The sequence below is a fragment of the Sarcophilus harrisii genome, chromosome 2, assembly GCF_902635505.1.
Source record: "Sarcophilus harrisii chromosome 2, mSarHar1.11, whole genome shotgun sequence".
NCBI classification, from domain to species: Eukaryota; Metazoa; Chordata; class Mammalia; order Dasyuromorphia; family Dasyuridae; genus Sarcophilus; species Sarcophilus harrisii.
Genome location: NC_045427.1, coordinates 361,204,665 through 361,228,531, shown reverse-complemented (window position 1 = coordinate 361,228,531; position 23,867 = coordinate 361,204,665). Strand labels below are relative to the sequence as shown.

Below are 23,867 nucleotides of genomic sequence, written 5' to 3'. Positions count from 1 at the left end.
TCCAACTCTTGGGATTTCCTTGGTTGAGATACTGGAATGGTTTGTCATTTCCTTCTTTAGCTCACTTTACAGATGAGGAAACTGAAGCAAACAGGTTTAAATGACTTGCTCAGGATCATATAGATAATATGTAGCTGAAGCCAGATTTGAATTGAAGTGGCAAGAGAGCTCACATTCCCAGTATGGAAACTATAAATAACAGGTCTGGCTCCAAACATAGTATCTATCACTGGGATGGGACAGGGCAGGATTTCAAGGAACCTACAACCAACCCATTTCTAAGCTAATCCAAAAGCATGGGATTCAAACAAAGGGAAATTTGGGGGGGGGAGGGGCGGAGAAAGAGAAAGGGGAGACACAGGAAAACATGCCCTCCAAAGGTACTGACTTTCCCATCACTGCAAACCTTTAAGTGGAAGTTGGATGATCACCTGTTAGTGATGTTATAGAGGAGTTTAGTTATTGGTTGAACTAGAAATCACTGAGATCCCTTCCAATTTTCAGGTTCTGTGATTCTCTAAAGGATGGACAGAGGATTCATAGAAAAGGATGGTAGACTGAGAGCTGGGAAAATAGATGAAGGTATTAATACCCAGAACAAGGTGAAGTTACCCAAAGTCACACAAGGTAATAAGCGGCAGAACTGGGATGGGCAATCAGAGGATTTGGAGCTAGAAGGAACCTTAGAACTCCAACCCCTTCATTCTATAAAGGAAGAAATTAAGACTCAGAAGAAAGAAGTGGTTCTATATAAATGGAAGAGGCAGGATAGGAACGCTGGGTTTATGGCTCTAAATTCAATGTTCTTGCAATTCCTCCACACATTAGGAAGAATTTAATAGAAAAAGGGGAGCATTGAGATGAAGCCAAGGACCACTGAAACTCTTAAATTAAGCAAGGATGGATAACTAGATGGTGTAAAATAAGCTGGAGAAGAAAATGGCAAACCACTCAATATTTTGCCAAGAAATCACTAAGAATCAATTACAACTGATCAAATAGTATTACAAAGAGTTGGAAACAGCAACTATTTTATTCCTCACTCAATTTTTCCTGTCCTTAGAAAGGTTGAATCTATAAGCAATGGAATTAGCTCAATTAAGCAATGAAGAATTTTAAAGCTAAGGCGCAGGCAACATGGCATCAGCCTTAAAGCCTTTTGATCTGATTTTGTCCTTGAAAAGACTGTTCATTTGAACCCTTGGGCTCTGGATCATCTGTCAAGCAGACTCTCATTAGATTGGATGATTTAAATTATCTTTTTTTTTTTTTTTAAACAAAAGCTTTTTATTTACAAAACATATGCATGGGTAATTTTTCAATATTGACCCTTGCAAAACCTTCGATTCCAACTTTTCCCCTTCTTCCCCCCATCCCCTCCCCTAGATGGCAGGTAGTCCCATACATATTAAATATATTAAAATATAATTAACTAGCATTCTTTATGCATATTCCTCTGTATAGAATTATACAGATATGTGTGTATCTCACCTCTCCCTCCCAGAGTCCCTTTCCCTCCCTTCCAAGATAGAGCTCAAGTACCTTCCTCTGTAGGAAGCCTTCCTCCTCCCCCCAAATTCCCTTCTAAACTACATTGAGGTAATTCATATAGATTTATATACATTTTTAAATGTGCTTGCCTCCTTCTCAGAACCTAAGTAGGGATTGTTTCATTCATCACATCTATATCCCCAGTATTGCAGAACAAAGTACTTGCTGTTCAGTCAATACTTCCATGGCATTTTCTTGGCAAAGAATACTGAAATGATTTGCCATTTCCTTTTCCAGTAGATTAAGGCAAACAAAGTTAAGTGACTTCTCAAGGATTACACAGCTAGTGTCTGAGGCTGAATTTGAACTCAGATCTTTCTGACTACAGCCCAGGCTAAATAACTACTGAACTACCTAGCTATCCCTCCAGCACATAGGAACACTTAATAAATACTTATCAATTGACTGTTCTGTTCATATTGAGCCCTTCTTGTGGATCTAATGACTTCATTTGTCCCCAAATGTATATGTTAGGAAGTTTTCCCTTATAGTTAATTGGGACATTAACAATACAATATATAATAATAACATCCCTGACATTTTAGGTTGTTTGTGTGTGTATATATATATATTATATATGTTAGCAAAGCATTTTACATGTTATCTCATTCAGTCCTTACAATTTTGTGCAATAGTTGCTATTAATATCCCCAGTTCACAGATGAGGAAACTGAGGGGACTTGCTCAGTCATATAGATAAGAAGTGTTTGACCTCTTGGGGCAGCAAGATGATATAGTAGATAGAGCATCTTCCCTGGAATAAGGAGGACCTGAGTTCAAATCAATCTCAGTCACTTATCATCTACTAGTTGGGTGACCCATTTAACCCCAATTAGGTCCCAAAATTTTTTTTGACCTCTAGGTGACTCCAAGTTCAGCTCTGTATATAAATATATAAGAGTATCAGAGAAATGCAAAACAAAATACCACTTCAAGTCCCTGTGGGAAGATTGACTTGGAGATATTAGAGTTAGCCAATGAATGGTGGGGGAAGAGATCAGGGGTGTCTCTGTAGTAATGGCATTAGGCTTTAACAGGATTGGTAGAGGTTAAAAGGGGGAAGAGGAAGGACCCTCTCAACATAGAAAATATTGTGAATAAAAGTATAAATACCAGCCAGGGTAGGGCATAGAGAACAATCCAGTTTGTCTAACAGTGGTTCTCAAAGTGTGGTGTAGTGAATCCTGGAGGGTCTCTGAAATCCTTTCAGAGGGTGTACAAATTCAAAATTAGTTTTTTTCCTATTTATGATAAATATCTATTATGTAACCCATATAAACAAAAACTCTTTGGACATAGTCTCAATAGTTGTTAATACCATAAAGATACTGAAAAAAAAAGAGTTTGAGAATCACTGGCCTAGAAGATAGATTAATTATGTGGGATAGCAGACCCACATTGTCAGGGTAGCCATAACTTTCTGATGTTAGTAATACAAAAATGGCAACTTGAAATTAAAATATGCCAAGATGGCACAGTGGGTAGAGTGCCAGGCCAGGAGTAAGAAAGACTCATCTTCCTGAATTCAAATATGGCCTTAGATAGTTTCTAGTTAAGTGACTCTAGGCGGGTCATTTAAACCTGTTTATTTCAATTTCCTCATCTATACAATAAGCTAGAGAAGGAATTGGCAAACTATTCCACTATCTTTGCTGAGAAAACTACAAATTGGATCACAAGAGTTGGACATGACTGAAAAATGACTAAACAAAAACAACAAGAAAAGTTTTGATATACTTGTCTTATATTAATGAAATACTTCCAAATACATCTGTGAAAAATCCAGATTCTCAGACTTTTTTCATGAATTTTGTTTAGGGGTGTGTGTGTGTATGTATGTGTGTTCTCTATGCTGAAACAGGGTTATCTTTGTTTTATTGGTATAATCAGTAACTTGCACATTCAGCATTAACATTTTCACAAGTTTTATCAGCCAGCAATATTTTCAGTTCATAAGTATTCAAAAGTCACATGCAAAAAAGGATTTAAATTTGCTGAATGTAAAAATTGCTAGGTGCTATAAGATTAATAATTACTTGTTAAATTAGTTTTGATGTTAGCACTGCCTGTGTGGTGCCAACTGATTTTATTAAGATTAAAAAATTGAACTGCACAGTCTCCTTGTCTCTATTGCTCTCACTTGCAGCCTAATTAGTTGAAATGTAGATTGCTTTGTTAAAAAAAAAAAAATCACAAGTATTACTTTGACTTCACCAATGAAATGAGAGAATTTTAAGTTTTTATCCTAACATTTAGCACAGATAAGTTACTTCATAGAAATACACTAACAACTTTAGAATGGCTCAAGACAGTAACCATTCAGATAATGTTAGGTCTGGACTCGAAAATTCCACATTCGCCATTGTAACTTTGTACATATTCATGGCCTCTCCTTGTGTAAAGTAAGTGGGAGGTGTCTGATAATCTTTTATGATTCTATCCAGCTTTTATTGACTTATTATAACTGAGGCACTGGTGGTAAAGAGACATGGGATGTTGCACGAAAGGAGGGATAAGGATTCAGGCTTGGTCCTATTGAACTTCATGTTGACAGAGCTGGGAGAGCTATATCTACAGTATACGCTCCAGTATATGTTTAAGTGCCCAATTCCACTTAATTCTGGGTACAAGTTATTAAGTACCTGTTCTATGTACTTTATGAATATAAGGCTGAAAAGGGGAGATAGCATAGGGCCAAGACCATGGCAGAGGATAAAGAATGATGAACTTTTCCCCTTGCTAGATGAGAACAGACTCTGAATTTATTCAGTCACTGACTCACAGGATTTCTCTATCCTAATAAGGCACAACCTACCTCTTATAGGACCCCCTGGCAGATGACAGGTGCCAAAGCTGGCCAACAGGTTTCAGGTCCCGTAGGAGAGAGAAACCCAGCCCAGGTTTAATGAGTAACTCGCTTGTCCTCAAAAGGAGCAGGGTAAAGCTTAGTAAGGTGTGGGGGAGGGAGGGAGAGTGCCATGGGAAAGGGGAAAGGGGTACTGAATATTAGAAAGCAGCTTTCAGGAAACATGCATGTTTCAGGAAGCAGCCATGGTTTGGGGCAAAATTCTCAGGTGCACCATGGAAAAAGCAAAGGGGAAAGGGGAATCCAAGAGAAATTTGCCAAAGTGCTACTTCCCAGTACAAATTTGTTTCTTCTAGTTCCAGATCAAAAGATTCAAAATAATTGGCAACCAGAGAAGGAATTCCTGATCTGGGAGCCAGGAGACCTGGGTTCTAGTCCTGCTTGCTACATGATCTCAAGTAAATCATTTCTCTACTCCGAACCCCTGTTTCTTCATCATTAAAACAAAGAAAAGCCACCAAGGAGTAGAGAGAGAGAGAGAGAGAGGTATTAGAGTTTGCTTCCAGTCCAGGTTCTTCGGCTGTGAGGAAAGTAACCCCATGTGAGAAAGGAGAGCACCATCTTTCTCACTAAAAACAACCACTGGACAAGTAATCCCAAAGAATGGAAGCTCCCCATTCCAAACCACTGACCCCACTTCCTGCCTCTCCTGCCCCCCAACCTTAACCAGTCATCCAAGGAAACAAAACAGCCCCTGAAAACCCAGAAAAGAGTCCTTACTACCAAAGGCCTTGGCCATGTCAACTAGTTCAACATCAGAAAAGGATACAACTTTATCAATGGAAATGGCATGAGAACTAGGAGGCCTTTCCATCTGAATTGCAGCTGAAACCTTCACCACAGGTTTTCTCCCACTGGAGAATAGGAACTGTTCTCCTTCACTATTTATACACCCCAGCACTTAGCACAACACCTGGGCATTCAGCTAGCACTTAATAAATGTGTTTTTTAAATTCATTCATTCATTTTTGGTAATTGGTAAGATTTTCATAAAGCTTTTTAATTAAAAAAAACTTGACAATAAAACATTTTAAATTACATTAATAATATATAATAAAAAGAAGCTAAGATTTCTATCAATGTATTTAGTGAGTTTAATAAATTGCTGTGGCTAAAAAAAATTCATCACCAGGTAGTCACCTTCTGGTGATGAGCCTCTCTGACTGATTGATTGATGAGCTAGTTAATAAGTAAAACTGGACCATTATAACCACCCTTTTCAAATCTATTAATCATAACATGGCTGTTTTAATGAGGTGACATAGTAGATACAGCACCGACCCTAGAATCGAGTTCAAATTCAGCTGTGTGACTCTAGATAAGCACCTTAACTCTGACTTTCTACCTACCAAAAAAAAAATCATAGCATGGAAATGACCCTGAGCTATCATCACAATCCAATGGAAAGGACAGGTCTGGAACTGGAGAAAGGTGAATTCAAATTCTGTCTCTCTTCCATTCCAGAATAGCCTAAGATTGGGCAGGTAAATCCCTCAATCTGTCAGCTTCCTCACCCATAAAATTAAGGAGCTGAACTAGATGGCTGACTGACTGAAGTTCCTTCCAGCTCTCAATCCAACGACAGCATTAGATTAAAAACCAAAAAGAAAAAGAAAAAAAAAAAAAAAAAGATCCCTAACAATGCTAGCCTCTCTAATGTCTAACCCTGCAAGGCCACACCCGTATCCTCCTCATCTCCATTTCCGCAGGCCCTCCTTTTCTCTTGGATTATTATAATAACTTTCTCCTTGGTGTTCCTGCCTTTAGCACTTTCTTTTCTCCCCAACCCACACCTCTGCTCCAATCTATTCTTGACATTAACCTTTATTCCATTTGATTATCATTCATGAATCCTAGAGGTAGTTAGGTATCACTAGGATTAGAGTACTAGCCCTGAAGTCACATCAGTTAATCTGTCTCAGTTTCATTCCCTGAAAACTGCAATCATAACAGTATATACCAAACAAAGGATTTGTAAAGTGCATTTGTCATTGCCATTGTTGCTGTTTGATTATTTCAGTGGTCTGACTTTTTGTAACCACATTGGGGGTTGCTTGGCAAAGAAACTTACCATTTTCTTCTTCAGCTCATTTTGCAGATGAGAAACTGAGGTAAATAGGGATTAAGTGACTTGCCTAGGGTTACATAATTATTCAGATATTCCTGACTCCAGACCCAGCATTCTAGCCACCATGCCAGCTGAGAAATAGCTTAGTGTAGGTGATTACTAAATGTTTTCCACCCCATCAAGAGTCCTATGGTCCAAGCAACTAGACTGTTAGCAATATCCCTCTTCCCTCTACTCATTCAGTCAGCTTCTAATATACTCCCCTCATCTCTATTGAGATGTTTCTCTTTAAGACCTGAAAATGCTTTCTTTTCTTGTAAATGCTTTCTTCTTCATATTTTCCTATTTGCTAAATACTTTCTTCCTCAAATTTTCCTGTTCCTATGGCACTTTGCCAGTATCTTTTCTCTGATCCTATTACAGTTTACTTTGCATTGTTCACAAATTTAGGTGTGAAAGACATCTTATAGATTATTTAGTTCCCTCATTGTACAAATAAATGGAGAACTAGAGAGTTTCAATGACTTGCCAAGGTAATACAGCTAGGATATAAAACTAAGTTTTCAATGCCAAGTCCAGTAATATTACTTGTTGGTTTAGATGTCATATATTTCTATTTGGTTACAATAGGGAACATATCTTCTGAGGCAGTATCATGTCATGAAAATAGCAGAATTGGTAATGTTGCAAAATGAGTAAAGTACCGTCTACCTCACTGGGACATTATAAAGAAAGTCCCTTATAAATATGCAATTGCTATATAATTGTAATTACTACTAGTCTTTTAAAAAAAATCTGGACCTATAATTTTATCAGTACGGGGAATTCTTGGTGTGGAAGCTTCTTTCACTGATAAGATCAGCAGTTTGTTCATAACAGAGAGCCTTGTATTACTATCATGGTGCTTCATTATATATAAACTATTAATATAATTATATACAATACTGATCTTAAGCATTAACATGGTTATTACAAATATTATTACAGCTTATGATTATAATTACTTATAGGCCCTATCACAGTGGTTGACATAATAATAATTAATTAAATTGATAAATGTAATAAATAAGTAATAAATCTAATAAATTTTTGTGGGAGTTGAGCAGGTAGATATCACTAGGATTAGAGCACTCCTCCTGAAGTCATATCAGTTAATCTCTGTCTCACTTTCATTCCCTGAAAACTGGAATCATCAGCAGCTACCAAACAAAGGATTTGTCCAGTGCTTAGTAAGTTGTACAAGTTGAAACTGGTCCCCTACCCATATTCGGCACAGCGAAAGTGAGAAAGTCTTCCTAAAGGTGTCCCACCTACCATGGGCAGCTTGAAGCCTGAAATACTGGGAAAGTCATGGTGCTCCATGTGGTAGCCCACATTAAAGGTCATCCAGTTGAGGGGCCCATAGTAGGAATAGGTCTCATAGCCCTTCAAGAAGAGATAATGCTCGGCAATGAAGTGACCAGAGAAGGGGTGTATTCCTGTACAAAGGACAGTGCCTGCAATCAAGTACACAATCGGCTTCAGCCCCCACAGTCTATAGATCATAATGTTGACTGCAAGCTGGGTCAGTGCATTGTAGATCTCCATCTGCGTGATAGCCAGGGGGTTTACAAATAAGGGTCGAAAGGCATAAAACACTGGTTGCAAGAAGAGCCAGAGGAGCTTCCTCATGGGAGTGCAGAAGAACCAACACTCAAAGTCTGTGGGGATGTCCACATCTAGTTTGTCCCCACCCAGGTAGCGATGGTGATCAACGTGATACTTCTTGAAGGAGGCGGAGTATGGCACACCAATGGGGAGATTGGCAAAGACTGCAAACCAGCGGTTCCGCCGACTAAATTTGTTCCCAAAGGCCACGTTATGGGAGATGTCATGGATGGCCAGGGTCAAGGAGTGATTCACACAGCCCCCAAAGGCATAGGCCCAGAAGAAAACCCATCGCCAAGACAAGTCTTTGACCAGGTAACAAGCGCAGAACTGGGTCAGCACCATGCACGACACAATCCATTTCAAGTGTGGATCTGGGCCCATTAGGGATTTGATGGCTGGATACTTAGCTAAAGGAGAAGACAGAGAAACATTTTCAAGGCAAGAATAATCAATTTATTTTACTCTGTGGATAGTAAGTTTTTGAATGAGTCCCCAAACAGTGCAAATTTAATACACTCATTTACCTTAAAATAAGAGAACATTAGAATTGAAAGGGATCTGAGAATGACAAAACCATTCATTCAGGCATTTAAGTGTCTATAGAAGTGGTTCTCTAACTTTACACTTCTCCGTGTATTTTACCATGCAGCAGCATCCACCTCCTTGCTATTATTCCTCATAGATGACATGCTATCTCCCAGTTCTAAAAGGAGTTTCTTGGCCCCTCCTCAAGTGCTTTCCCTCTGAAATTATCTCTATGTATATATACATTTGAATATAAATATATATGCATATGCACACAGATAAATATATATATATATATATATATACGTACATATATGTATACCTCTATACCTATATATATACAGGCATGCATATGAACACATATACACTAATATCCACATATATACCCATAAACACACAATATGTACATGTATGTATACCCTGATAACTACGTGCACATGTATACCTATGAACACATATACACCAATATCTACATATATACTCATAAATACACATATACATAAAGAAAAATAGACAGCTATCCAGTGTAAAACTTTTAGAGATTGTCTCCTCTATGGGAATTGAGTTCACTGAGGACAGATTACATATTTTTACTTTTCTTTGTACCCTAAACACTTAGGATATTGCCTGGCATATAATAAACACTCAATAAATATTTATTTCTGTCTTTTTTTTCCCCCAGTGGCCCTGAACACTTACATTGGCAACAATCCAGGAGGGCCAGGAGACACCCTTGCATATTTTTCCTTCAATAAAGGCAACTGTTTGGGTTAATTTCTTTGAAAGTACAAAGTCTGACTTGTTTTGAGGTTAGGATGTACATGCAATAAGCAAACTTTATTTCTGCAAATATTATATGCTACATCTGCTGGGAAAGTAACATTTATATTAAACCAATTTAGTCATAAAGTTTCTTTTATTTGCAATAACACATCAAAGGTTTCACAACATATCAAGCACCTTTGTGATATTTTGTTTGTTATCTGTGTCCATTTTCTCTAAGGTGATGGATTCCCTGAGAGTGGAGACTATATTCTCTCCACTGTGCTCCTACCAGAGTAATTTGAACTTTGTACCTAGTGGTTCTCCAAGGACATGCTTGGATGGAGAATCCAAATTTCCCAAGGTCACAATGATTGTTCTTGGCCAAGTTAGGTTTAGAACCCTCATCTCCTGACCTGGCCAGTACTCTTTCCACTATTCTCCATAGCCTTGCATGCACTTAATTTTATCTTTGTAATAGCTTATGTTCTCTACTAAATGGTAAACTTAAAGACAGGGATCATGCTTTATTTTGCTTTGTATATCCCCCAGTGCCATGTACAGAGTACAGAACTTTGTAGATAGGACATGTTCTTTATACATTTGTAGATGACTACAGAACATGTGTGTATGTATGTATGTGTATACATACAAGCAAGAAAAAACACTGATGGGATCAGTTCAGCTTTACACAGCCCCACCTTGCTGTATTCAATCAGAAAGCCTTGTTGTTGTGCATACCCTTTGATCCAGCAGTGTTACTACTGGGATTATATCCCAAAGAGATTATAAAGAAGGGAAAGGGACATGTATGTGCACGAATGTTTGTGGCAGCCCTTTTTGTAGTGGCTAGAAACTGGAAACTGAATGGATGTCCATCAGTTGGAGAATGGCTGAATAAACTGTGGTATATGAAAATTATGGAATATTACTGTTCTGTAAGAAATAACCAACAGGATGATTTCAGAAAGGCCTGGAGAGACTTACACGAACTGATGCTTAGTGAAATGAGCAGGACCAGGAGATCATTATATACTTCAACAACAATACTAGATGATGACCAGTTCTGATGGATCAGGCCATCCTCAGCAACAAGATCAACCAAATCATTTCTAATGGAGCAGTAATGAACTGAACTAGCTATCCCAGAAAAGAACTCTGGGGAATGACTAAAACCATTACATTGAATTCCCAATCCCTATTTTCACACCTGCATTTTGATTTCCTTCAAAGCAATTTAAATAATTCAAGAGTCTGATTCTTTTTGTGCAAAAATAATTTTTGGTCATGTATACTTATTATGTATCTAAGTTATATTTTAATTATTTAACATCTATGGTCATCTTGCCATTTAGGGGAGGGGTGGGGGTAAGAGGTGAAAAATTGGAACAAAGGTTTGGCAATTTTAATGTTTAAAGTTACCCATGTATATCCAAATAAAGGCTTTAAATAAAAAAAAAAAAAAAAAAAAGAAAGCCTTGTTGTGATGTAAAACCCCTGAGATTAAATTTCCCCCATAAGTCTGCCCATGGCCTATACCTTCTTTGCCAAAAAATCCTTTCACTGGTTTGCCCACTATGGTGTCCTGCCTCAAGTTGTTTTTCTCTTTGTTACATAGCTAACTCTTTTAGGGTGCTTAATCCCTTTTAGGGTTAGCTTGCCAATCAGTGATGTAATCCCTTTGCTAACCCCTTTTAGCCTTGGTCTGCTAAACTCTGTATCAGTCACCGGTACATTCCCACTCATGGTGTATTTCTTCCTAGTTAATTGTGAATTCCACTGGGAAGCTTGTCTTTTCTATTGTTAATTGTTAAAATCCTTTTCCCTGCTAACTCTCACTTTTCTATTGTTCTCCTGAATCTATTTTATATTTACCACTCACAGTATCTATTTTAACTTTTCATTTTGTCCATAACCTCTTCTTATAAATAAAGGTACCTTTTGGCAAAATGAACCCCACTGTGAATTCTTCACATGTGCCATGTGCTTTGCACTTTGTGCCTCATATTTCTGACTAGAAATTCTGCTCCCAACCCCATCAATAATATATAAAATTTAAGTGTATGTATTCATACATACACATACACAAAGAACACCACAAACTTATAATAAATCACATAACAAAAAGTCTATGTTGCATCAATATCCACTCTATAGTCTATTCTACTTTGCTAGTAGGAAGTTTTTCCTTTAATGGAGAAATTAACACCCTTAACTTCTTCCTAATTTTCCTTGTTCTCCCTGGGAGTGAACAGAATAAAACTAATCACTTTTCCACTTAAGAGTTCTTCCAATGCTAGAAGGCATTTGTCCCATCATCATCATTTCTTCTTCAGCTAAATATCCTAAATTAATCCATTGTCCTAGTGGAAATCATTATTTGTTTCTTCCACTTGTAGCTACTCCCTCCTTTAGGATCTTACAATCTTCTTTTTGAAATAAATTAAAACAAATGTCCTATACCGTCCTTTTCAATTCTGATATTCGGGAAATTCCAAAGTCCCTTCAAAATGGAAATTTTTCATTTTTATGAAATTAGAAGAGAACAGGTAAAATATGAGCACTTTGGTGCAAGAAAGGTATATTTGCCTTTTGGCAAAGTCTCTCATGCTATCCTTGACAATATACAGCCATTAACAACGAATAGAGATAAGTAAATTCTGAAACTGGCCAAGTGGTCAGAAGCAAGGTTTAGACTTTAATGGATGTCAACCTAATGAGAGAGGCCTAAAGAAATTGCTCAAAGATCTGACATTTGACCAGCGTTTGTCTTTTCATTAAAGGTTCAGATAACAGCTTCTGCAATCTACAGATGACAAAACACTGGAAAGAAGAGCATGCATATTGGGACACAATGGGATAATGAGTAATATAATAGGATGAAATGAAAGTAGGATAAATGTCAAGTCCCACCTTGGGCTAAAAAAAAAAAAAAAGATCAGCTGCACTTTCAAGAGGAGAAAAGTGTGGCAAAGACCACAATTCCTATGGGGGAAAAAAATCTGAGGAGTTTTGTAAACTGCAAAATCAACATGAGTCAGTAGTATATGATAGATTCCTCAAAAAATATATATATGTAGATAATACAGATATTATATAATAACATCCAAAGCTACAAGAATAGAGGCACAGTATTTCAAGTAAGAAGTAAAGGTTCTACTATATTCTACCCAAGTAACATATTTAGTTATGGGCCTGATTTTCTATGCTAGATATATAAGAAGGACAATCCCAAACCAGAGCCCCTCCTGAAAAAGTGAGGAGACTAAAAAATATGGTATATTGAAATTGATTAAACAAATAAGAGATGCATTCGTTCTGATTTCTTTTTCACAACATAATTTGAAAATTGTTTTAAATGATTGTACATGTATAACCTATATCAGATTGATTGCTGTTTTGGGGAGAGGGGAGATAAAAGAAAAAACTTAGTCACAATTAGAGATCTCCACAAGTCAAATAGGCTGTCTGGGGAAGCAGTAGATCCCCCCATCATGGGAAATTGATGATTCCTTGTGAAGTAGATGTAGAGTAAGTGGTTATACTGGTCATCTGCTGAGCTTTCTTCCAACTTTGGGTTTTTGTGATTCTGTGATTTTGAAAAATCATTTTAAAATGCTATGCATCTTCCCTCCTTTCTCTGAGGTGGGAGACTATGGGTATGACCTATTTCACTTATTTCTATGATGCATACATTTAGTCATTTTTACTAAATTTTAAAAAATCTTTTATAAGAAATGGCTTGCTGTGGCTGGGGGGGGGGGAGGAATATTATGAAATAAAAGTATTGTTAAGACAAAGGTATTAATAAAAATTTGATTAAAAAATTAAATGCTATGGGCAGCTAGGTGGTGCAGTGGATAGAGCACCAGCCCTGAAGTCAGAAGGACCCAATTTCAAATCTGAACTTAGACACTAAACACTTCCTAGCTGTATGACCCTGAGCAAGTCACTTAACCCCAATTGTTTCAGGAAAAAAAAATTTAAATGCTGATATATAGCCTCTATCAATTTGCTTGCCATCTTGGGGAGAGGGAAAAGAAAAAATTTGGAACTCAAAATCTTATTTTAAAAATAAATGTTGAAAAATATTTGTATATGTAATTGGAAAAATAGAATTCTATTTACAAAAAAAAAAAAAAATTAAATGCTGAGCAAATGTGAGGCAGAAGCTGTTAGTATAGTCTTCATTGAACTTTGGCCCACACTTCAGTGTTCCCCAGTATTCCTGGCTTGCCTGTCAACCATCCCAACAATCTCTCTTTGTGATAAAGATCTTTCTGATATAGCACTCCCTGCTCAACAACATGTAAAAAAGCAAAATGGAAAAGAGAAAAGAGGAATAAAACAAGCTAGAACAGGTTGGAAATTCAAATTTGATGCTGTTGCTATTCAATCACGTCTGACTAGTGGTATCCCAATGAACTATAGTACACCACGTCTTGTTATCATCCTCTAACTCTCAAAGTCTGTCTGAGTTCATGTTTGTTGTTTTCATGACACTATCTATCATCTCATCTTCTGCCATCCCTTTTTCCTTTTGCCTTTAATTTTTTTTCCAATGAGTCCATTTCTCATTATGCAGACAAAGTATTTAAGTTTCAGCTTCAGTATTTGACTTTCAGTGAATACCCTGAATTAATAAACACAAATATAGATACACAAGTTTATATAAACCTTATGTCAAATACATATATATTTGGCATCTCCCCATCACCATCCATTTCTAAGTGTCACCACAGAGTTCCAGTACTGAAAAAGGGTTTCTCTGTCATTGGTCTTGAATTCTAGTCTCAAGTCACTAACTTTCTTTTCTTTCTTTTTTTTTTTTTTTTTTTTTGAATGATTTGTTTTTTTTTTTTTTCCTTTTTTTTAATTAAAGGTTTTTACTTACAAAACATATGCATGGGTAATGTTTCAACATTGACTCTTGCAAAATCTTGTGTTCCAAATTTTCCGCTCCTCCCCTCCAACCCTCTCCCCAGATGGCAGGTAATCCAATATATGTTAAATCCAGTATATGTATACATATTTATGCAATTATCAGCTGCCCAAGAAAAATCAGATCAAAAAGGAAGAGAAAAAAACTGAAAAAGAAAACAAAACGCAAGTGAACAACAACAAAAAGGGTCAGAATGTTATGTTGTGATCCACACTCAGTTCCCACAGTCTCTCTCTGAGTGTAGATGGCTCTCTTCATCAGAAGATTACTGGAACTGATTTGAATCATCTCATTGTTGAAGAGAACCATGTCCATCAGAATTGATCATCATATAGTCTTGTTATTGTCATGTACTATGAGCTGCTGGTTCTGCTCATTTCACTTAGTATCAGTTCATGTAAGTCTCTCCTAAGTCTCTCTGAGATCATCCTGCTGGTCGTTTCTTATAGAACAATAATATTCCATAACATAGAACAGACTCTTAATTAAGGTTTCTTCCCTTTCAAATTCATCTCTTACACAGTTTCCTAAGTGTCCTAAGCACATATAACTCCAGTGGCCCCCTGTTACCTACAGGAAGAGACATGAATCCTCTTTTGACATTTAAAATCTCTATAACTTGATTCCAATGTACTGTTCTAGACTTTTTAGATGTTACTCCCCTCTATGCACTCTTTGAACTAGCCAAATTGACCTTTCATGTCCTTTCCCCTGCCTAAAATAAATTCCTTTCACTTCCCTGTATTAAAACTCTGCTCAGCTCCAATAGATCTTTCCTTATTTTTCTCTCTCCCTCCCAATGCCTTCCAGACACAGAAAAATAAAATAAAATCATTTATTTTGTATACTTATGATATGGACATTGGAGAAGGAAATGGCTAACCACTCCGATATCTTTGCCAACAAAAACTCCAAATGAGATTAGAAACAGTTGGACATGACTGAACAACAACACGTGCGTGTTGTCTCCCCCCATAGAACACACTTATGTTCTTTGAAGATGATTTCATGTTTGTTTTTGTGTCTCCAGTCCTTGGCACATCGTAGGAGAGTAATAAATGCTTCTTCATTGATTGATAAAACCAACTTTAGCAGGTACTAACTGATTCTAACAAAGTAGGTGTAAACTTTCCCTTGGAAAGAAGCCAGAGGTCATTGAACTTTCTAATGCTAGAAGGATTAGAGCAAGGAAAATACCTTTGGCCAGCAAACCTCTGGGAGACTGAGCAGGTGTGCTATAGTTAATAATGAAGTAGAAAAATTGCCATTGATATTGAATGCAAACTAACACAGACACCTACTATTACTGATCCCAACTCCTAGAGAAAACAAAAAAGCCGTGGGCCCCTTTCCCAAGTAGTGAGAACACAGGAGGATTAGCCTTCCCACCCTAGGTGGACAAAGTCTATTTCCAGAGCTGCAGGTCACTGCTGCTTCCCACCTTTTCAAATATGAGCAAAAATCATTTTCCCATGAGCCTGTCTCAAGCACTCCTGAGGTGATTCAGGCCAATTCCAATAAATAGACTTGTGATGGAGAGAGCCATCTGCATCCAGGAAGAGGATTGTGGGAACTGAGATTGGATCACAACAAAGTATTTGTAGTTTGCTTGTTTTTTTGTTTTCTTTCTCATTTTCCCCTTATATATCTAATTTTTTTCTCTTTTTTTTTGAATTACAGCTTTTTATTTTCAAAATATATACATGGATAATTTTCAATATTCGCTCTTACAAAACCCCTACCAAAAAAAAAAATCAGATCATGATTTTTCTTGTGTAGCATGGTATTTATGGAAATATGTATAGAGGAATTGTACATTTTTAACATATATTATTAGGTCATTTTCTGTCTAAGGGAGGGGGTGGGAGGAAGAAAGAGAGGAAAAAATTGGAACACAAGATTTTGCAAGGGTATATGTTGAAAAGAATGTATATATTTTGAAAATAAAAAGCTAAAAAAAAAACAAAAAACAAAAAACCTGAATTTAAATCCCACCACAAACACCACTATATGACCCTTGGCAGGTCATTTAACCTCTATCTGCCTCAGTTTCCTGAATTGTAAAATGGGAGTTATAATAGTATCTACGAGTTGTTTTGAGGATGAAATGAGATATTTGTGAAACACTCAGCACAGTGTCTGAAACACAGCAGGTCCTTCCATGACACAAAAAAACGTTAAGAATCCTGATCTAGCTCCAGCTAGATTCATCATCAGACTCTCCACCTGGTTATGCTATGCCACAAGGGATACTCTTCTCTCTAGTTTCCACCTTTGGGAAAAATAATCAAGCCATTATTACCTTTTCTAGAAAGGACATGCCAATCAATTGCCTCATAGTTCCACTCATCATTCTCATCCACATCCCTATAAGTGTTGTTTTCCCCTATTAAAATGCAAGTTCTTTTTGGGTCTGCAGGGACAGTTTTGTTTTTTGTATTTGTAAACTCTGCATTTAATACAATGTCTGATATATAGTAATTGTTTTTCATTCATTCTTTCAAGTTCCTCATTATTAGTGGTTTTTAAGAAAAATGTAGCCTTATTGATAGAGAATTGAGTCAAATTTATAAGAATACAAATGACTGACAAATGATCAAAGACAATGAACATTTTCCAATAAAGAAATCAAAATAATTCATAGTTTTATGAAAAAAATGCTCTAAATCATCACCACTTAAAGAAATGCAAATTACTAACTTTAGATCTTTCAGAATGGCCAATATGACAGAAAAGGAAAATGACAAATGAAAGATTTGTGGGAAAATTGGGACACTAAAGAACTATTGTAAATTGATTCAACCATATGGAACTATGCCCAAAGGGCTATAAAATCATGCATACTCTTTGACCAAGCAATACTAGTAGATATGCATCTCAAAGAGATAACTTTTTTTTTTTTTAAGGAAAAGGATAAGGATGTATATGTACATATATTTCCATTTATTTATTTATAGCAACTATTTTTGTGGTGGCAAACAATTGGAAATTGAGGGGATGCCCATCAATTGAGGAATGATGTAATTATGGTATGTAATTGTAATGGAATATATTTTGATATGATGATCACCTCTAAATGATTTCCTTATTCTCAACACAATCACAATAATTTACCTTTGTTTTAGATAATTTAAAGACATGATGAAAAATGCAATCCACCTCCAGAAGCAGAATTGATGAAATCTGAATTCTTTTTTCTTTTTACTGTATTTTTCTTATTTATTTTTTGTTTCTTTGTTTTGTCTGTGAGGTGACAAATATTCCTTAAACACCTGCTATGAGCTAAGTTCTGGGGATATAAAAGAAAGGTAAAAATAGTCCTGCTCTCAAGGAGCTCAATCTAATGGAGAAGACAAGGAAATCTAAAAAGGGAAAATAAAGGAAAGTAAATTGCTTTAAGAGTCAAGAGAACTCTTTAAAAAAATCTTTATTTTTCTTGAGGACTTTTTTTTTTTTGGAAGGATGGGGGCAATCTCTTTTCTTTTACAACATGATTTTACATGTATAACCTATATCAAAATGTTTGCCTTCTCAATGAAAAAGGGAGGAGAGAGAATTTCAAACTCAATTTTTTTTTTAAAAGAATGATAAAGTCTAATTCTTCTTGTGCAGCAAAATAATTGTATGACTATGTATACATATATTGTATTTAACATATACTTTAACATATTTAACATGTATTGGTCTACTTGCCATCTGGGGGAAAGGGTGGGGGGAAGGAAGGGAAAAATTGGAACAAACGGTTTAGCAATTGTCAATGCTGAAAAATTACACATGCATATATCTTGTAAATAAAAAGCTATAATTAAAAAAATAAAAAAGTGATAAAAATTGTTTTTACATATAATTGTGAATAAAATAAAATATTTTTAAAATGTTTTATGGAACATTTATGGAAATGTTTTGCATAACTTCACATGTGCCTTCTTAATGGGATGTGAGGGTGCAGAGGAAGGGAGAGAATTTGAAACCCAAAGTTTTAAAAAAAAAGGTAAAAAAAATTGTTTCACATGTAAATGGGGAAGATAAAATATATATATATATATATAAATAATTAAGAATCAGGAGAGTGGATTCAAATTCTTGCTCCACCTATTGGTATGAATAATAACTAGAGGTAATGATTGGAGTGAGGAGGGCTAGGAAGTAGAGGGGAAGGAATGCTAAGTCTTAATGCTTCAGAGTTTCAGAATGGAACAGGGATGAAACTTTCTTCCCTTGCTCCTTGTTTTGACTTTTGGGTCCAAAGAGATAACTTGCGCTTAATGTCAGAAATGGTTTCCTAACAATTCTAACTATTCAAAAGTGAAAAGGAGCTGCCTCAGGAGGCAAAAAAAGTTATATGACCATTTGTTGGATACATTGTAGAAAAGATTCTTTTTTAGATAAAGTTTAGATCAGATAGCATTGCGTTTTCCAACTCAAGTCAAAAAGTATTTACTTTGTGTCAGGCAATATGATAAACACTTGAGATAATAACAACAACAAAAAATCAAACAAAAACAAAAAACAAAAGAAACAAGCAAGCAAACTGATACTTGCTCTTAAGGACCAAAATTCTGATTCATAAGCTGAACATATATGGCCATGAACAAAGCAATTTCTCAAGCTTTTGTTTCTTAATCTGTAAAATGGTGGGAGCAGGAGTAGGGAGAGAACAAGCATTTATTAAGCACCTATGTTCAAGCACTGTGCTAAGCATTTTACAGATTATCATATTTGATCCTCACAATCCCAGAAGGTAGTATTATATTCAATGGAATCTGAGGCAAGCAGAGTATTAAGTAAATTGTCCATGGTTACATAACTAGTAAATGTTTGAGTCTGGATTTAAACTCAGTTCTTCCTGATTCCAGGCCTAGCATTCTAGATGCCTCCAAACAACATTTATATTATCTATCTCACAGAGTTTTTATGAGGGAAGTGATTAATAAACCTTAGAAGGCTATATAGAATACTTCAAGCCTTTTAAGGATTTGTAATTGTTCCAAATTGAATACTTCCCCCACTAAAACAGATCCTAATATGACTTTGATTTTTTTTCTTTAATTTTCCTAAGTTATATGCACTATATATATATATTATTATTATTATATATACACATATACATAGTTTGGTAATATTTATGAATTCTTTTTTTTTTTTTACATATTTCCATATAAATCATGTTGGGAAAGAAAAATCATAATAAAAGAGAAAAAACACAAGGAAAAAAAAAGTGAACATAGCATGTGTTGATTTAGTCTCTACAATTCTGTCTCTGTATGCAGATGGCATTATCCATCTAAAGTTTATTGGGATTGCTTTGAATCACTGAATCACTGAGAAGATCTAAGTCTTTCATAGTTGATTCATCACACAATCCTGCTATTACTGTGTACAATGTATTCCTGGTTTTGCTTGTTTCACTCAGTATCAGTTTGTGTAAATCTTTCCAGGCCCTTCTAAAATCAGTCTGTTCATCACTTTTTATAGAACAATTAATATTCCATTACTTATTTATCTATTCCCCAATTGATGAGCATCCACTCATTTTTGAATTCTTTGACACTACAAAAAGGGCTGCTATAAACATTTTTTGCACATATGGGTCTTTTTTATTTTGGGATATAGGCCCAGTAATAGCACTGCTGGACCAAAGGATATGCACAATTTGATAGCGCTTTGGGCATAGTTCCAAATTGCTCTCCAGGATGATTGAATCCATTCACAACTCCACCAACAATGCATCAGTGTCCCAGTTTTCCCACATTCCATCTGATATTTATCATTATCTTTTCCTGTCATCTTAGCCAATATGAGAGGTATAAGGTGCTATCTCTGAGTTGTTTTAATTTGTATTTCTCTTAGTAATTTAAAGCATTTTTTCAGATAATTATAGATAGCTTCAAATTTCTTCATCTGAAAATTGTCTGTTCATATCCTTTCATCGTTTATCAGTTGGGGAGACTTAATAGTTCTTTATGAATAGCCACAAATGAGCAATTCATCACATTGAAGCCCAGATGATGAGTGCTTCTGATCTTAAGTTGATTGGTCCTCAAAACAACTGAGAGACAGTCCATTGCTAGGTGAGTAATTGAAGATATTTCAGATTGATAGGACCTGCTAGAGCTTGTCTTCTGCTGGCATGGCTTTTGAAAGCCTTTGATAGAGAAGGCATGTGTTATAAACTCTGACAAAATATGAATTTCTTGACAAAAACAGGAGTTGAGTTTTTGTCTCTGTATTCCTGATCTATCTCAGTATCTTCAGTCCATCAATAAGCAGAATTTCAATCCTACTTTAAATTGATTTCTAGTTCCAAAACCCTAAGCAAATTAATTCTTTTTCAGCCTCAGTTTCCTTATCTGTAAAGTAGGATTGTTATATGGATCAAATGAAATCATGCCTCTAAAGTAGTTTGTAAACTTTAATAAAGTCCTACCAAAAAATGTTATCTCCCATCTACTTAGTAATATGCCAGACATATATTCACATAGAATTAGTAAATGAATTATCTCCTTTTCCTATTCAGAGGACTATTTTACTTAATGCAGGTGAACCTTCTCAAAAAATTAAATCTCTAAACATAAACATAGATGTGCATTAAGTCTCCTTCCCTACTAGAATTTGAACAGGAAAATATATCATCTTTATATCTCCCTCTTCAATGCTACCTACTGTGCTGAGCCCAGGTCCAGACACAAATTAGAAGTTCTAACTAAAAAATTACTGTCTGACTGAGTTTTAGTGATTTAAGGCAACTGCTCCATGACACTGATCCTCAGCTTGTTATGGACACATCTTTTCCAAGGATCTCACTGTGTATCTTCCAGAATGACAACTAGCAATAGAGTTTAATGATTAAAAAAAAAAATCCCAGACACTCAAATCAACTGAGACATCCTCAAGAGTTGAAGGAGTCCTTTTTCATCTCTGACTTTCAATGTCCTCATTTACAAAAGAGCTTAAGGTCTGAACTTACCAATCCAAAGACTAGATCTGACACTTGGTACTAATCATGTAAGAATCAACAAATAAGAGCAGCTAGATGGCACGGTAGATAGATAGCACCAAGTCTGGAATCAGAAAGACCAGAAAGAATCCTCAAGGAATCCAGTCTCAGACACTTACTGGATGTGTGACCCTGAGCAAGTCACTTAAGCCTGTTTGTCTCAGTTTCCTCATCTATAAAATAAGGTGGAGAAGGAAATGAAAAACTACTTCAATATCTTTGCCAAGAAAATCCCAAATGGGATCAGGAAGAGTCAGGCATGATGGAGCAATAAGAAAAATATCAACAAATCGTTTAATACTCTGAACCTCTTATCTTCAAGAGTAGAGTAATAGTTAAACAGTACTCTCATATTTGAGAGTGGGGGGGGAGGGGAGTTCTTGAGTAGCCTTAAAGTATTCTAGGATATAGTGCTTTTTATCTTATCTACATAATATTTGTCCATTTTTATTACTTGGCACAACACTCTACCACATAATAGGTGCTTAATAAATGTTTCTTAACTGACTGGGGACTGAGTTTTGCAAACTGATTCAATAATATCTCATGTGGCTCTTACAAAACCCCTTGCTTATCTCACAGTGAGGATGTAAAGACTAAATAAGATGGCAAATCAATGGAAAATGGGTCAGAAGAGCTGGGAAAATATCCAAAAGCAGCTCCCCATTTTGCAGACAGAGAAAGTGACCTCCACAATTTGCCCAATTGACCATGCTCCAAAGGGTATAAAAATTATGCATAACCTTTCTCTAGGCAATAGCACTACTAGATATAAATTCCTGAAAAATAAAAAACAAAAAGGAAAAGGATCTATATGTACAAAAATATTTATAGTAGCTCTTTTAGTGATGGCACAGAATTAGAAATTGAGGGGACATCCATTAATTGGAGAATGACTCAACAAATTATAATATATGATTATTATAGAAATGATGAACAGGATGCTTTCAGAAAAAACCTGGGAAGACACATAAATGATGCAAAATGAAATGAGCAGAATCAGGAAACCACTGTATACAGTAACAGCTATATAACAGCTACCATATGAGCATCTATGAATGACTTAGCTATTCTTAGCAATACAATGGTGACCCAACATAATTCTGAAAGACTTCTATGTTATGGGCCAGAACTCTGAACTTGAAACAAGGATGCTTACAAGGTACTAAGTGGAATTGATGAGACAATGGTTATCTAGTTTAGCATGGTTCAGTATGATTGATTTAATCCTACAACAAATAATAGTTTCCTAGTGATATAATGCTTGGTTTATACTCTGTGTAGAGCATATAAGCTAGGAGCCTTAGCCAGGATTCAATTCGGGAAATTCAGAAGTCAGAGAAGACAGGTGGGAGCTCAAGCTCTCGGAACCAAAGAGAGAAATAGGCCTTAAGGAAAGCTAATTGGGCCCCAGGAAAGGAGACAAGACTTTGAAAGAGATAATAAAAGATTTGGACTTTAACACCTGGATGCACTTGTGGTGATTACTGAACTGAAACTAAGGTTGCTCCCAGAGACCTCCAAAGAAACCGAACCAAAGAGAACACTACACTTATGATAAAAATACTATATATCTTCAGAGAAAGAGTACAGATTGAAGTTTACTTTATTTTTTTTACTTTCCTTATTTTTCTTGAGGTTTTTTGTTTGCACCCTCTTTCACAAAATGACTAACATTGACATGTTTCACATAACTCTATGATGTATAACTTTGCCCAAATTTCTTGCCTTCTCATAGAGGGAGGAAGAATATAGAGAGAATTTGGAATTCAAAAAATTTTAAAAATTTTAAAAATAAATGTTTAAAATTGTTTTTACATATAATTGAGGCAGGGGGGAGGGGAGGGCAAGAATAAAATATTGTGACAGCCTAGGCAGCCCAGTGGATAGAGCATCAGTCCTGGAATCAGGAGAATTTGAGTTCAAATCCAACCTCAGACACTTACCATCTGTGTGACCTTGGGCAAGCCACTTAACACTGCTTCCAAAAACTAAAAAAAAATTAAATTTAAATGATTATAATAAAATTTAAAACTTAAATCTTAAATTAAAAAAAAAAAAAAAAGAAAAGAAAGAAAGTGATATCCAGGAAAAGGAATTGGCCTATCCAAGGTCTCATAGCAAGTTTGTGGCACAGCCAGAACTAGAATCCAGATCTCCTAACTGGCCAGTGCTTTTTCTGCTATAGGATATAAATGTAAGATAAAATTTATTTTTCTGAGGAGATTGTTTGGGAGTAGAGTAAGTTGCCCAGAACCTTCCTTACTGTTCATTTCCAGAAGATAAGATAGTCCAGAAGATAAATAGGAACATTTTCAGTCTTTCATCCTTACTTCTGGATGAAGTAAGTATTCCAGAATGCCTCCCAGGACTTTCATGAGCCATTAAACAAACATTCAATGAGCTTATTATGGACATACCAGCTCATCCTCTGAGGTTGAATCCAAAGATGGAAACAGCAGGTCAATGGAAAAACAAAAGTCCTATAAACAATTTGTTATGGGGA

At 35.9% G+C, this 23,867-nt stretch overlaps 1 protein-coding gene across 1 annotated transcript in view; it reads right to left on the bottom strand.

Annotated features, from left to right (window-relative positions):
- Positions 1–23,867, bottom strand: part of DEGS2 (delta 4-desaturase, sphingolipid 2) — a 70,518-nt gene that overhangs the window by 10,715 nt on the left and 35,936 nt on the right. Inside the window, exon 2 of the mRNA XM_003756552.3 lies at positions 7,800–8,542. Within this exon, the coding sequence (XP_003756600.1) occupies positions 7,800–8,542 (743 nt within the window). The remainder of the gene's footprint in view (positions 1–7,799; positions 8,543–23,867) is intronic.